This window comes from Dermacentor albipictus, chromosome 6, assembly GCF_038994185.2.
Source record: "Dermacentor albipictus isolate Rhodes 1998 colony chromosome 6, USDA_Dalb.pri_finalv2, whole genome shotgun sequence".
Taxonomy (NCBI): domain Eukaryota; kingdom Metazoa; phylum Arthropoda; class Arachnida; order Ixodida; family Ixodidae; genus Dermacentor; species Dermacentor albipictus.
This window is the reverse complement of record NC_091826.1, coordinates 47,531,176-47,546,983: the sequence shown is the minus strand read 5'-3', so window position 1 is coordinate 47,546,983 and position 15,808 is coordinate 47,531,176. Positions and strand designations below refer to the sequence as shown.

Below are 15,808 nucleotides of genomic sequence, written 5' to 3'. Positions count from 1 at the left end.
CATGCGAAATGTCAAGCAAGCGTTGCAACCGTCACAGATTCGACCAAACTTTATTTATCCATTAAAAAATGTCACCAGTCACATAACTGCCTTGAGCAACGTATGTGCTCAAGAAAATAGAAATACAAAATGGCTCGAAACTTTTTGCCGAGATCCCCGCGCCAAAAAAAAAAGAAAAATGCACACACAATGAGGGAAAATGGTTCTACTTCTACCTTCTGCAGTAGCAAAGGGCGTGGCACGATTGAAAGTATAGATTCGTCAGCGATGCTGACTCATGAAGCTAACAAACTGAATTAGCCAAAACTATATTGCCTGTTACTCAAATTCCACATTGATGTAGAGGGCACCTTTAATAACGTAGCCTTGAAATTCAATGTCCTTCCAACTCTTCGTCTCCGTCGAGCAACCAGAGTTCAAAACACCAGGGCGCGGCTTCTTGACACTCTTAAAACCTTCAGCGGCTGCCGTGAGCCTAACATCTTTGGTCTCATCTCTCGGGTGCGCGATGATCAACGTCACTTTCTTCGAGAAAGGCCACTCAAGGTAATCGTTCCATTCCCCTTCCTGGAGCAACATAACGAACTTGACGTTCACCTCTTCACTGCCTTGACCTCCCGACAACAAGAACTGGCAATCCAGACGAAAGGTGTAACCGCTCAGCGTGCAGATGTTGCTCGATACCGTGTGTTCCTTTCTAGTTTGCGTCAATGTGTCGCGCGCGGCGAACACATTGCTGAAATTGCAAGTAGCGATGAACACGCCGGGCTTTGACGCTGCACGATAAGGTCCTGGCGTCGGTGGCTTCATCGATGATTGAAGCGGAGCGTTCGCTCGCTCTACGCCCCTCGCCATTTCCTGCGCCTCAGACAGCTCACGATCAAGGCTGGCCAGCCTTTGAACTAAACTGTTGGCTACGTTCACAAGGTCGTCTCCGACGCGCTCACCCAACGCCCGTTGCCGCACGCTTTCTAGATCTTCTTTGATGCATCGGATTTCCTCGACGGCCCGTTGTACTGGCACGCCAATTGCATAATGGCCGGAGGCGTTCCCGGCGCAGCACTGGCGGTAGTGGTTCACGGCCGCTTCACGTGCGACGGCTCGGTGGCACTTGGGGCACCTCACGTCCCCGCTGCGGCAGTGGAGCATGTGGTCCCTCAGCTCGGACAGTTTTCCAGCGAAGGCGGCACACTTCCTGCCTCCTACCATGCACACAACGCGCAGCTGCTCCAGGTCGCACAGCTCGAAGCGAAGCCGGACAAGCTGGCCTTTCGTGGAAGCTCTTCCGTCGAAGGGGCACGCCAATCCTTCGAAGCCTTCGCCTCGGCAGTCTTCGCACATGACGTGACCGCAGGCCAGCAGTACTGAGCTAGAAGGCACCCGGCCGCAGGTGCTGCAGACGCGGCTGGCGGGCAGCGGCTCCGTGAAGGCCACGCTTCGCTGCTCGAGGAAATCGCCGAAACCTGTCAGCGTGTACTCCCAAGACGCCATCGTGAAGTGCTGCTGTGTCACTGAACGTCACAAAGTAAGGCACCTTGCTTGGAACGCTGATCACAGCACGGGATCACAGTACGGGACACAACGCCGCGCACACTGCTGCTGTACACAGACGGTTACGAAGTGCAATCCAGATCGTCTAAATATAGAGCGACATCGGATGGTGAGAGAGGGCACCCACAAGGGCGAGATAACTCGGAGGACAGCATTTTTTCTGCGCCTTCAGCACAACGACTACTCATGGGGAAAGTAGGCGAGAGTGAGACGAGTAGGGTGCCTCGATCTCCTCCCCCGCTGGAGCGTGCAGGGTGGCGACATTAATTGTTGGTTTAGGTGTCGCCGATTTTAAGCGCGTCCGCAATCCGCCTTTTCTATTTTACTGTGCTGCCCTCTGCCGCACGTCGCTGAAAACGTTTTGGAAGGCTCCCGGGGCTTTCGCTGGCTGATTTGTGTACGTGCGCCCAGGTTGAGTGCGCGTCGGTTGTACGTTTCATGGATGGCGAGTCATTATTAATGGCTTCTTCGGGACAGCATGTCGTTCCTGAAGCCATGTGGAACTCAATGACTGCTGGGAGAGCAGGCCTGAGTGTGCTGCTCTGCAAACAGTGCGGCCGATAAAGGCACGCTGAGTTCCGTTTGGCGGCACGGCTGCCTTGGAATTTGTCACTGATTTTTGCACTTGGACATCACTTTTTGTATTCTTTTTACACATTATTTAGGCGTTTCGCATATTCAAACAGTCTTCGAGCGCAGTCTTCTGCGTCGAATTCATTAAAGCGGTGCCCTTGTTTACATCGACATCTACAGCCACAGGTCGTTGTTATCGTCAAATATTGTGGAAAAGGTCCATCGCTGATATGAAATAGTGTCAAAATGTAGCAAAACATGCATATGTGCGCATATGTGGTATGTTGTTACGCCCTGAGACGAGGCAATACGAGCGGCCGAACCACTTAAACAACGGCAACTGTGATCCAGATACATATACTCGTATTACGGGCTGTCAATGAACTCATTCTCGCTTTTCTTTAACTGCATCATACTTACAGTTTTAGCGTGCCATAGAGCATTATTAGAGGAAACTTTGCTCGCATAACTGTCCATTTGTAGGCCACGTTGTTCTCTCACGAAAACGCGCGAATTCCATCGCTCACACCGCGTTGGTATAAACGAGCGAGGCGGTTGTTTATGATGCTGTACACCGGATATGCACGGTCTCTTGTTTGCCGCTCGACGCAGAGGCAAACGGTGCATCTCTGGAATTGAGAAATGTGTCGTCAAAGCAACACATACAAGCCCACTCATATACGTTGCGAATGCGGCCGACAGCCTTCAGGTACGGTGACGTACAGATGTTGGCACAGCGCTGTGTCGCCGCTTACCGCTTATTGTGTACGCGCCGTGCGAAGTGAAGTGTAGCTCATTTCAAATAGCTAAGGCCAGAATTAAACTATAAAAGCAATTTCGTTCGACCTAACTGCCTACATTTCAGTTCAGGTCCGCCGGTAGCGAGTGTACGAACTCGGCGGCGCCAGGTTAACCTTTGCTGAACAGGATCAACATTAGCTCAAACTTCGTGGGAACGGCTTGATAGGGTGAGAAGGTGCTAACTTGGCAGGCGCGCTTGACTCATTTTGCGCACGATTAATTATACATACAAGCGAAGACGCTGTCGCTGGTGTGTTGTCGGTTCGACGGCCGATCGTGCGGCGTTCGCTCGAATGATGGTCGGCACGCTGATTTTGCCGGTGCCTTCGACAAGAAAGCCTGTCGCAGTACAACTCGCGCTCGTCGGTTACGTCGACGTCGACCTGGTGTGATAAAAAGTTTCGGCGACGCACAATAGTCGGTCAATCATTGGAGTGAGCGTCTTGTCGGTCTCGTATCGACCCAGTGTTGCCGCGCCTTACGAGTACGTGCAGTCGGGAACGGCCTGCCACCACCAGCAAGTGAGTACCCATGCTGCAAAAAGTCTTCGTCAGCACCGTAGTGTACTTAAGTGTCGCCCAAGTGTAACGCACGGGATTTTCGCATAAATTAGCGAGCCATTCATGAAAGGCGGCAACTACCTGGCTCACGGTGCAGTCCGGACAACTCGGACGATGCCCTGGCCGCTTTCTCTCTTTAGTTGCAGTTTACGCTACGCACGTTTTCGGCGCCGCACCAACGTCGAGCTACCAGTAGAGTTTCAACGCGGTACACGGCACTAGTGTTTGCAGCAGCGCGCGTCCGAGTGTTTTTTTTTAATTTTTTTTCGGGGGACCTTCCGGCGGGCGGCCACGCGCGCGGCCCTTCCAAAACGTTTCGCGACTAATCCGCTAGGGCAGGGCGCATGCGCCGTCGCGCCACGAAAGAGGCGGAATAGAATGCGCACGCCTTCGTTAATGCGCGTGCCACAGCAAGCTCGAACAGTGGGTTGGCCTCCGCGCTGCTAAAAAGATGCCTGCATGTTGCGATACACTCCACGAATATTCTAGTTGAGAAAGAAGCCAAACGAAGACTTTTTCTTATGGTCCAAATGAAGAAGACAAGTGGCAACCGGTGAAATATACAGTCAAAACTCGATATATCGAACACGGATATATCGAATTATTGCGTATATCGAACACTTTCTATATCACGTGGAAAATCGCATGCATTTTTTATTTTTTATTTCGGACGGGGCCGGGTGTAAAATGGATATATCGAACTCCGCCGCCCCAGACCAAGTGCGCTCTGCTGACAGGAGGCGAGGTTTCCCGCAACACTCTCGAAGATAGCGTCGGCGCGATGGGCGTTCCAGACTGCTGCGTACGACAGCTGCCCACATCTGTTGCGCCGAGGGCGCCATTTGAACGTAGCGGCGTACGCACGCGGCGGCTTGGCGTGGCCGTGGCTTGGCCAGGTTGGCTAGTTTGACAACATCAAAAACACGTGCGTCTCGGTACTATAGAGGCTAGAATGGTTTAGCGGTACTGCCGCGTGTATGCGACGTGAGTACGTAGACGCTGAATTCGGCGTGCCTTTCCAGGCACGTGTGAGATTTTCCCGAAAACTCAAATGTATTTTTTTTTCTGCATGCTGCATCTTGATTGCAGTAATTCTTTCTTGGAACTCACGCACGAGCAGCCGATCGTTTTTTGGCTGAGTATTTTTTGTTACCTATACCGTTTTGGCCCGTTCAGGGCCTGCGATACGTAATGAATGAAGATAAATAAGTAGGGTACGTTTTAGCGGCCCATTATAGCTAGAGCTGAATCCTACTGTGTGTACGGCCTTGTCGCAACTAAATTATGTGTCTGATTAAAATGTGAGAAGCCCTTGTGTGTAGCTCGCCAGTTTTAGGCGCTCCTTCTATAGCGCACTCAGAGAGTTATTATTTCCCAATAATACAGCACCCCCTTTTCGGCGGTACAGCAAGTAAGCTGACACGTCCAAGTTAAACGATGATCTAGTTCCCCGCCATTTTTCTTTCTTTTGTTTTACCTCATATTCTTCAGTCGCTGAAGTTTATTTTTGATTGGTATAGCCAGGGGCCATTTGTTGGCCGTAATCTCATCGTTTATTTCTTAAAATGCCGGATGACGTGTTCAGTTTATGGATGTGGTTATTTTCCATTTATTGAATCTAATATAATATTTTTTATTTGCAGGTTAACCTCGGAAAAAAAAGCAGCTTCGACAGCAGACCTAGAACAAGCACCAGCCAGTGTCGGCACGGAGATTCTAGGAGAGTACATAACTTCGTACGAATCAGAGCATCGCCCCAACACGTCCACTCCGCGAAGGTGCGAGTCCAGCTCTTCTTGCAGAACCCGTGTAGAGTCCAGGATTGAGATTTCGTCGTCACCGAAGCCGCGACGTCGTTGCAAGCGCGAGCGAATGACGTCTGGGAGCTCCTGCGACGCCTGCCGAGTGCGAAAGCCACGGTGCAGGAAGCTGCAGGCTTCCGGTCCGTCCCGCCGGGTCCGGGCCGAGGACCGTCCGAGCCGCGTGCCTTGGTGACTCTGTGCCAGATCAGAGTGCCCGAATGAGTGCTAACAGCTTTTAGCGGACGGAAAAATCTGGCGGGCTACTCCTTCTGTCTCAAGCCCCGAAGCGACTATCGCCCTTGCTCGCGAGCCTAGGGCGCTCTCGTGGTGCGTCATTCGAGCTACACATCGTCAGCGGCGAATGGCACAGCTGCGTGCGGTGGCCCTCCGCAAAGCGGGTCACTCTCGCGATATCGCACCTGAGGGACCACGGGGTGGACATGGAACTAGCTATGAGCACCGTCCGGCACGTCTTTTCGCAACGCAATCGACCTTCTCGCGCCGTCAATCATGTTGCTACTTTTATGAGCGCCGAGAGCGTAATGTGGATCAAGATCTTCCCAGGTAACTGCACGCTCGACGGAGTCCGGTTCGTGCACGTCGAGTTTGCGTGATCGGCCCGCGGTTGTTGCCGCTGTTTATTTATTTTTTTTTCACTGGCATGGTGCAGAGCACTGCGGGCCTCGAACGAGTAGCACGCTGCGTGCCCGATTCGTTTTTTTGCTTGTAACTCTTCTCACTTTAATATTTTGGTTGGCTTCGTGTCAAAAACTATAGCGTAAGTGAGGCTCGGTATTATCGGTGCAGCGAGCTTGTCCGGCTGCGTCTGGTAAATCACTTCGTTCCGGTACGTTAATGTATTTCTTGCCCTCTGTTGTACCTGTGCCTATGCTTTGCGTGTTTGCCTAAGTTAAACCATTTGTTCGCTCAGCTTGCTCACCGTCTTGCTTCAGTCGTTCGGTATTCTACATGCTCCGTCGCGCACGTCCGACTTGTATTATGCTCGTGGCACTGAACATCCTTTTTTTTTTCGACAAAAGTGTAGTATTCTTGCCTCCGTCACCCGCCGTGCTGTGGCATCCGTTTCTCATAGTCACTGACTTTATGCCAATGCTCTATTCTAACCAAGGCCCGTGGTAGCCAAGGTTCGATAGAAGCTCATGCGTTCGAAACATGGCGCTCATCCCTCGACACAGGGCTTGACGCTATCTGTGTGGAGGGAACACTTGCGGCGGAAGAAAAATACTGTGGCGCCATATCCGTTAAAAACGGAAGTGACGTCTATCATTCTCGAAGGCGCGAAATTTGTTTTGGTGGCCTGCCGTTAGAGCTGTACATTCAAATGCCCCGCCATTCGGCTGGATGGGCGTTTCGAGCTTTCAGCGCGGAAAGCTATGCAGGAAAACGCCAGAGAATGAGATTAGGAAGTTTGCAAGGACGACCTGGCCACAATTAGTACATGGCTGGGGTAGTTGGAGAAGTATGGGACGGGCCTTTGTCTTGCAGTGGGTGTAACCAGGCTGATGGTGATGATGCCGAATATTAACATGCACATTAAAAAAAAATCAGATAGCCAGAGTTAATTCGGAGCCCGTCGCTATGGGACGTCTTAAGATGGGGTAGTGGTTTCGGCAAATAAAACATAATCATTCAAATTTTTTTAATATACACTATTTCATTGTCGTCTATTCTCTAATACAGGCCCGAATGACATATGGAGAAATGCTGGCGGCAAAGCGTAAATGAAATATTGAGAGAGCCCCTCCAGAAAATTAAATTAAACAATATTGGTTAATAGCACTTGCGCAACATCTAAACCGCGCTCGAAAAACTGGACAATCGCCCCTTCACAGAAGAAAAAGTTCTAGGACACTGGTCCAGACGGGTTTCGGCACACAAGGCCTTAAAGGCTCTGTGCAAGTTTTTAAGGGCTTGTGAATGGTGCAACCGTTTTCGAAAGTTAGTGTGTGAGTTTTTCTCACTTTTTTAAATGCTTTCACCTTTATTTCTTTACCTCTTCCATCAGCACAGGGTAAGGAGCCGGTACTTAAACTGCCTAACCTCCCTGTATTTCTTCCCCTTCAGTCTCTCTCTCTCTCGCTCTCTAGAACGCCAACGTTTCAGTACATGAAAGGTCCGTCACTTTCAGTTTTTGTATTTTGATATGTTATATTTTATATTTTGTGTATACCGGGGCTAAATATGGGGTGCTGTAATTAAAGCGTAAAACCGGCGGAACTCGGGGGTATTCTTTGGTAGTCCAATGTTCGGAATTGTTCTGGTAATCTTTCCAAACGACAAACACGAGTAATACGCTCGCTTTACATGCAAGTATTTTATTTAAACAAGCGAAGTTACTCACACGCACATGTGTCAGCTAGCGTGTAAACGCGCCGAATAGACAAGGACGAAAGGAAGGACAGGACACCCGTAGCGCCTAGTTTCATCTGGTTTACTTGAAAGACGTGTGGTCACATATGCGGCCTCTCAGCTAAAGTTAGCAAAGCTCCTCAACAAAAAAGAACAATTTAGAAAATACAATGCGAGATCGGATGTCGAGGCAAACGGCGCTCGGTCGTCAAAGCTTTCACTACTAAGCAGCGAAGGTCTTGCATTTGTATGTTGCAGCGCATTCTGTACTTTTCGTTTCTTTGAGTAGCTTTGCTAAAGTTAGCTGTTACAGACGGTACGTGTGAACCCATATGCGTGACACTTAATTGAGCACTACACTCAAGTGTCATTTAAAAAAGCGAAGTTCATTTTCAGTCAACGTCACGGAAGATAAAATGACCCATCTTTCTTTCTTTTTCTTCGCATCTCACCTTCACCTCAATGATGAACCTTGGCTATTGATTGCGGTGGCAAGTAAGTGTAGTGCAGCCATCAAATTTGGGAGGGGTGGTACACTTTTGCCAGTGCTCAGGGAGATGTCTCTTAGTTCATTGGTTCATGTTAGTTACTACAGCTTTGTGTGCCATATAATTTCATACAGAGCTTCTTGCAAGTCATGTATGGAACTCATCTCCACAAATGCTCATTGTGAGGGAGTATCAATAAAATTAAAATAGAAAAGAATACATGAGTAAAGGAAACAAAATGAGACGATTCTGACGACCCTGTGTTCACTTAACTTTCAGATATTTTTTTTAACGGAGGTAAAAAGTGCGAGATGCTGAGCACACAGATGCGCTTTGCTGGAGATGTGGTGATACCGATTATATTATCTCTAGTTTCCTTACGCGATGCGCACAGGAAGCATTCTTGTGTCCATCTTGGACCTGACGAGCCTTTAATCTTTCTATGTTGTCGTCCTGTTTTGCTGGTTTCCAGCATACTTTCTTGCAACAAAATTAATGGAATACTAACTAGACTAATTAGCCATGCTTCTGTGAACGTAACCTATTCAGGTAAACATGCGCTCAATTTCGCAGCTGCCATTCCTAATGTACAGCAACGTCAGCACTGCGGTAATTCGCTTCTTGATCAGTACGCAACCGCTGTTTACCTGCATGCGGCGAGCGGTAATTGTGACGCAATGTGCCAGTATTCTTTCCTTGCAAACGCAGTTACTTAAAATCAACAAGCTTTTGTTAAGTCACGGCCGGCAGCAGCTGAACATATATTTTTATAGATGCCCGGTCTTGGTTCAGTGTTAACCGAAAAGTCATATACCATAATCATAGATTACTGATGTTGATGCGATATATTCACGACCACTTGCACGTAAAATGTGGGCAGCGATCGTTAGTTTTGAATGAACTGCGCTGATTATTATTCTTTCTGATAGGGCAAAGCTTGGGGGGGAAATCGTGTTTAACGCCATTTTATCGTTCTTGTTCGGGGTGCAAAAATTGGAAAGATTAGTTGCACCATGAAACAAAGGACCCCAGGTACCATATGGAAGCTGCGTAGTCCACATAAAGCGATAGACAGGCGCCAACGACGCAGTGATGTTCCCGAGCAGCTGCCCATCACGCCAGAGGTTTTCACAACGTGAGCTCGAGGATGGTTAAGATTGATTACATAGCAGCCTAAAGCAGCAACAGCCCCAGTTATTGTAATGTACCTTCGCCGCATGTTTTTTTTTCAATATAGTTATCTGATACAAAACAACTCAACTAGAATTCATTCTCAAAAGTATATCCTAGAGTGTTTTGTACGAAAGCCGTGATATTGTTATGAAGCGTGTCGTAGTGGGGGTTTTCGGTTCAGGTTTCACGACCTGGGCTTCTTTAACGCACACACTATTATGCACTGTACACGGGCGTTTCCGCAATTCACCCCAATCGAAATGCAGTCGCAGTGGTCCGAATTGATGATCAGCGCGTGACACACCAGCAAAATGCCCAACCGAAACACCACATGAATTCAACCCTTGCGATGGCCACAAAGCAGGCCGAAAAGACGCGAATATCTAAATGTTGACAGTGATGTATGCTAGCTTAGCCATACGGACGAAATTATTCCCAAAAACTGCAAGCTTCGTTTCATATCGAAAAAAAAAAATCGAAAAACTTGTTTATTTCTCCCATGTGGTCGAGCTTACGCTCTGTCTTCCCCATCGTGAGCAGACCGCATAATTGGTTCGCGGAAATTAGCGGCCGCGGCACTCGCATTTCGACGCGGGCGAAATGCGAAGATATTTTCGGAGTCCTCCACTTCGGCGTGCCTGATAATCAGACCGTGGTTTTGGCATGTGAAACTGCATAAGTTAATTTTAATTTAACAACTAGCTTTTTGAAGTTCCCGTATCGATCAATAGCCTCCTCTCTTCGTCTAACCATTGTAATGGGCTCCCTCACCTCATTTATAGAGCTGAAAACTTTAGCACTATGTCTGCCACCGTGTGTACAGGTAGGCGAATGAAAACGATCGCATACGAGTACTAGGGACACTCGACGACAAATGCGACCATGGTGACATGGCGACATCCAGATGCTGTAGCGTGGAACGCACGTCGCGGGACTGTGGCAATTCTCTGCAGGTGATTGCTATGCCGTTCTTTCGCGGCACTGTAACCTGGGCGTGAGTGCGCATGCGCGGCGCGGTTTTTTGCAACCTGTCAGAGTTAACTTTCAAACCCTATTACTGATTGATCCGTGAAGTTCTTGATCAACCCGACAGTGCTAGGAACACCTTATCAACGTGTCGCTCCGGCAATCGCGGTAGCGATGTGGTAGCTACTCATGTGGTTGATGCCACCAGTCGACGCTGGCGCAAAGACTGTAGAAAAAGCGAACGTAGGTGAGCAGACGCGGGTAGTCACTATATAGGCACTGATTCTTGCTGGTGACCCACGCAAGTTCTAGAGCGGTCGCTGCAGCAACCACGCCACCTGCTGCCGTCATCTGTGGTCACGTGATCGCGAACAAACGCCCGCATCAGTGAATCTTCGGCGCCTGTGGGGCCTTGCCTCTCCGTCGCTGCCATGTCTGGTCCTGAACAGCGAGCTCTGCATCGAGTGTACGGATCGGTCAGCGGCGTCAACTGGCGCCCGACGCGGTTCGTCGACGAGCTAGTGGTGGCTCGTTACGCATGCTGCGTGTGCCACGTGATTCCAAGCACGACGTTCGTGTTGCCCTGTTGTCACGCACTGTGTGGTCAGTGCCTGGCAGGTAGCGTAGCCCAAGATGGCGGAAGCGTCTGTCCTCTGGACGGAGAACTCTTCTGCGTGGACGAGTGGTGCCAGAAATGTCAGCTTCCGGAGAGGAAGAAGCGGAACCTGAAGGTCAGTGAAGGGGAGGTATTCTGTGAGAGTTCACCTAGTGGACATGTCCATTTCGCGCGCTGCTTGAGTGCTCATTGGCTGTGGTGCCTCGCTGCTGCGAACGCGCGGCCCAGCCCAGCCAATCAGCACTTAAGCAGAAGATGTAATGGACATGTCTACTATGTGGAGTCTTGCACCATACCTGCCCAGATGTCCCCCACGTGACAGCGAGGCGGAAAATATTGCCAGCTGTTTTCAGTTTGTGTCCGTTTCGAAATCCACGTTTTCTCAGCTTTTGATATCGAACAGCTCAGTGTTCAGCGTATATATTTAGCTGCTAACAAGGCTGGCAACCTAACGTGCAGTCAACCATGAAAGTTTACGCATCACGCGAACCCGTTAAAAACTGCGTCTGCGCTGATTGTTAATGATTTCTAATCGCATTTCTGTGAAAACAAAGGGGCGACAGATAGTTGCTTAGGGCCTCATACACCTACTTTGCAGCGCGACATAACCCCGTCAAAATAACAGGGACCCTTAGCCCGCTTGAGCTAATCATGGTTTGCTTCTATTTGCACACTGGCATTTTGCCTACCTCTGCTTCAATAAGCCAGCCATCCTTACTTGTAAAGTTCGCTATCGCTGCAATGGTCGTCGGTGCCATTGCCACTGTTAATGCGGTTCCATCACGATATGGACGTGATGGCACCGGTACCAGCATGGGTACGGATGATTCAAAGGTTTCCAGGCAGGCGTAGTGCGTTTGCCTCCAGAAATGTCAATGCGAAGTGGACTGTCACGTTTGCAACCAGTCCATCATGTGCTTGTGTCGCTTTCATTTAGTGACTTTGGGTTGTCTATTTGCACTTCCAGTTATCCTGTATTTGCTCCCCACTTTCTCGACTACTGCGTCCACGATTCCGTGTTTGTACGGTCTGTTCGCTTGCACTAACAATCATTCGCGATAGTTTCTGCGCAATTTTCTTTTTCGAGTGAATAGCTTTCTTAGCACCTTTCGCATGTTTTTGTGGGTGGTGCTTGGTGGCAGGAATTTCCCGACCCACGCAATGGTGCTAGTGCAAAGGCTGCTTGCTCTTGGACAACCAAGTTCGGGGTGCGTCCTTCACCGAATGCCGACTGGCTCTTTCATACAATCGTGCGAGTCTGTGAAGGATACTCTGGTGGAGCGCTTGGGCAGGAGGAGGGCATCCCGCAACCTTCTCTCGCCACCCTCTTCCCCTGTGGCGGCTCGCGCCGAGGATTACGGCAAGAGCAGGCGATGGCGATCACCTTCGAAGTTCCCGCTCGACAGGTCACAATCTAGTTTCAAAACGAAGCGTTCCTGTGTTACGATTACGGAGACTTGTGGCTACAACAGCGCATGCGCGTAGTTCAGTGCACCCTGGCAAATTTATTGGGCAGGCTAACGTCAGTCACCATGACTCAGCAGTTTAGCAGTCGCCAGGATGCCCCGCTTCAATTTCAATTCGACCGTGTTACTTGCTCTCCGTCGCGCCAGAATAAAAATGGCGCTATCACCCATAGCTTAGTTTCATGACAAATTATAAGCGTGATTCTGTCTTCATTATTGAGATCTGCCATTGATTTTCGTACTGTTATGCCTTGAGAATGCATCGCGGTGAAAAAATGTATTCATTTTGGGGTGTCAGGTGGCGCCACCTGAGTGTGCAGTATACATTATAACACACAACCTGCTGAGGGAGATATGGAGACAAGCGAGCGCGAGTTGTACGCTCAGGTCGAAAAAGTAATGAAGTGATGGAAATTCACGGAGGACTAAAGCAAGGACGTCCTGTCTCCATTGTTGTTCACGCTTTATATTAAGGGCATAGATACACGACCGGAAGCAATGAATTCGGGTTTGATTTATTCCTCATGCGTAATAGACAAATTGTGAAACAAAGCACCCGGACTGATGTATGCGGACGACATAATGCCACTAGCGGACAATGCAAGAAATTTGCAGACACTGGAAAATAGATGTGGTAAAACGGCGACACATGCAGGCGGGAAGCATAGTTCAGGGAAATCGGTAATTCTAACCTTCAGTGAAGAGACGAGTACCTGCGTAGTGTCAATTAAACAGCCTGTCTTACCCATAGTCAAGCAATATCCATACTTCAGTGTATACATTAACGAAGGAAAGACCTCGCAAGCATCCAATAAGATAATCTGACAATAAACGCTAAGCGGACTGCACTAACGATGACACGCGGAGAATTTTGGGTCCACAATAGATGAGGTCGTGCGTAGAATCTGGAAAGGAGTATTAGTACCACGGCTAACATTCGCTAATGCCCGTTTGTGCTTCAAAACGGCTATCTTTTTCGGGGTTGAAAGTAAACGAAAGATCTGCTGGCCGATTGGCTTTGCGAGCCCTCGGTAAAACCACCAATGAAGTATTGGAGTGTGACATGGGTTGGGCCTCTTTTGAAGTCGGAGAAGCGTCGAGCAAAATTAGTTTTGAAGAAATACTGAGGAAGCTGGATCAAAATAAATGGGAGGCTAAAGTGAACAGGTATCTGTACATGAAAAGCATGAAGACGCCATTGAAGACGTGAAGAAAGTTGGCAACCAAGTAGAGAGCAACCAGTAGTCGTGAGAAAGAGAAACAGATAGCGAATTGGATGCAAAAAAATGGAAACAAAGCAAACGCTGTAATATGTTACGATGCTTTGCACTTCGAATGGATGTGATGAAAAAAAAAAGCGAACATTTTGCTTGGAGCGAGATGTTTTCAAAGTGGGAACGACTTAAATAATAAAATGCAGTGATAAGCCATGATCCGGGAAACTACAATTAAACACGCGCACTTCTTGCCTTGCTGATTTTACCATGACGTGGCTTTTACTATGAGATTACGTCATAAATATTGCGTGCAATGCAGGAGCGGCTCCCACTAATTCGCGACAAAGATATATCGTTGTCGTTAACAAGATATCCTTGCTTGCTTTGATTTTCGATTCTAGGCTCACTGCTGGAACGAGCGCCACGGCTGCGAGTTCGTCGGTCCCCTGGCGGTGCTCCTGGAACACTTCGAGGCAGAGTGCGCCTTCCACACTTCTCCGTGTCGACGTTGCGGCGAGGATATTGCGAACGCTAAGCTAGCAGCGCACTACATCGGCGGGTGCGGTGCAGGCAGCTTCTCATCTGCGATGCTCGCCGAGTCCTCGCATCGAGCTCAAGCAAAGCCACCTAGAAAAGGCGCTGCCGGTGACGTCACTGCGACAGCGCACGGTATGGAGGGCCACACAGGTAACCCCTACGAAGACGAGATCCCGGCGCTTCAGAGCCAAGTGAACGAACTCACGGAGGCAGCAAGAGCCCAGAGCGCTCAGCTTCAAGACTTGAACGCCACACTAGCGGTTAGCCTCGAGACTCTCAACGCCGCCGTGTCCGCAGCCGCCGAGAAATTATCGGACGCTATCGGCGAAGCTTCGCGACTGCACGAACGCGTGCGCGCTTCGAGAGAGGAGGAAAGTTCTCGCGCACATGAGGATGAGGCGAGTGCCTGCGACTCAGACGTGCGGGTGTCACTGCAAGGCGAGGCGACGGATATCCTTCGAAGTTTGGAAGTTCTCGCTGCCCAGTCTCTCTGGTGCCACGAACGCTCACTCCAAGCGCACGATGGAAGGCAGCGCATACCGGCACTTCACATTTCTATGGAGTCGCAAAGTGGGACACCCACGCGTTCGGATAGTCGCACGTGCACGACGCGCTGTGAAAACGGGAAGGAAATCGTTTACGCGGCGGTTATAGTGGGTGCCTCGAACCTCCACGAGTACGGCAACCCTACCTTGATTGCTCGGTTTCGTTACCGACGCGCGTGGTGCAGTGTGACGTTTGGCAAACTACGTCGTTGGGTACGTTTATGGGCGCTGAGCTTAAAGTGGAACACGTGTTCAGCTGGCAGGTCTTTACCGCACGTTGTTTCTGTGGAACCGACAATAATGCAGAGTTCATATGGCTTCTCAGTGCCACACGAAACTTACGACCCGTGGGAGCAATGTTTCTTTATTGGTACCTTTGATACTAAAAGCCACGCTCAGCGCACGTTTGACTTTCAAATCGTCATACACGACTGTGAGTGACGGCGCCCAACTAAACCCGTCACGTGTAGCGGCTTTTGTCGAAGTCCAGCTGTCCCACGAGAGCCTCTGAACCAACTCTGATAAACTGACGTTGGCTCAGGTATCAATGTCTCACTTCTTGAATGAAGATTACTTTGTGGCCGTCCTTTCATATCGAAAATGCTTTTATAGCCAAGACAACTCGCCGCTAAAGCTACCAACTATGCCGTTTCCTTTTCACACACTGGAAATAAGTTCATCTCAGTCAACCATTATGAAATGCCGTTGTAGTTGCGTCCATTTATTTACACAGAAACGCTTTCAAGGGGCGTTCCATAGCTGTTTTAACGTGGTGGTGAAGGCTGCCGCCGCACTGCAGCGTGTTCAGTATTAAGCCTCAATGATCAAACATACAGATTATTCTGCTTTTACGTGCAAATTTGCACAAATATAACGTCAGTGAGGTAAACCATAGAACACCAAGGCTGTCGCACACGAGGCAGTGTTCGAACACACGCAGTCAAACGCTACATTTTCCCGCGGATATAGAGAGGTTTAGCTTGTCCGGAAAGCCGCCCCGTGGGCGTATTACCGGATTCCCGGTTACCGTTTTACCGGGTTGCCGGATGAGAGCGAGCAATCGAGTTTTAGCATGCTTTCCGTACGCCCGCACGCCCCCAACGCCCGCGTAGCTACGTTCCTAGCTCAGATTTACTGCCAATA

General features: G+C 49.4%; 2 protein-coding genes across 2 annotated transcripts; one reads left to right on the top strand and one right to left on the bottom strand.

The window, feature by feature from the left end:
* Window positions 1–318: 318 nt before the first annotated feature.
* LOC139047015 (uncharacterized) lies at window positions 319–1,491 on the bottom strand. The gene has a single exon (XM_070520951.1). The coding sequence runs from the start codon at window positions 1,489–1,491 to the stop codon at window positions 319–321; it is 1,173 nt and encodes a 390-aa protein (XP_070377052.1).
* Window positions 1,492–10,485: 8,994 nt separating this feature from the next.
* Window positions 10,486–15,635, top strand: LOC135916308 (uncharacterized). Its single transcript, XM_070540502.1, has 2 exons — window positions 10,486–11,015; window positions 13,985–15,635. The coding sequence occupies exons 1-2, from the start codon at window positions 10,716–10,718 to the stop codon at window positions 15,104–15,106; spliced, it is 1,422 nt and encodes a 473-aa protein (XP_070396603.1). The 5' UTR covers window positions 10,486–10,715; the 3' UTR covers window positions 15,107–15,635.
* Window positions 15,636–15,808: the final 173 nt, after the last annotated feature.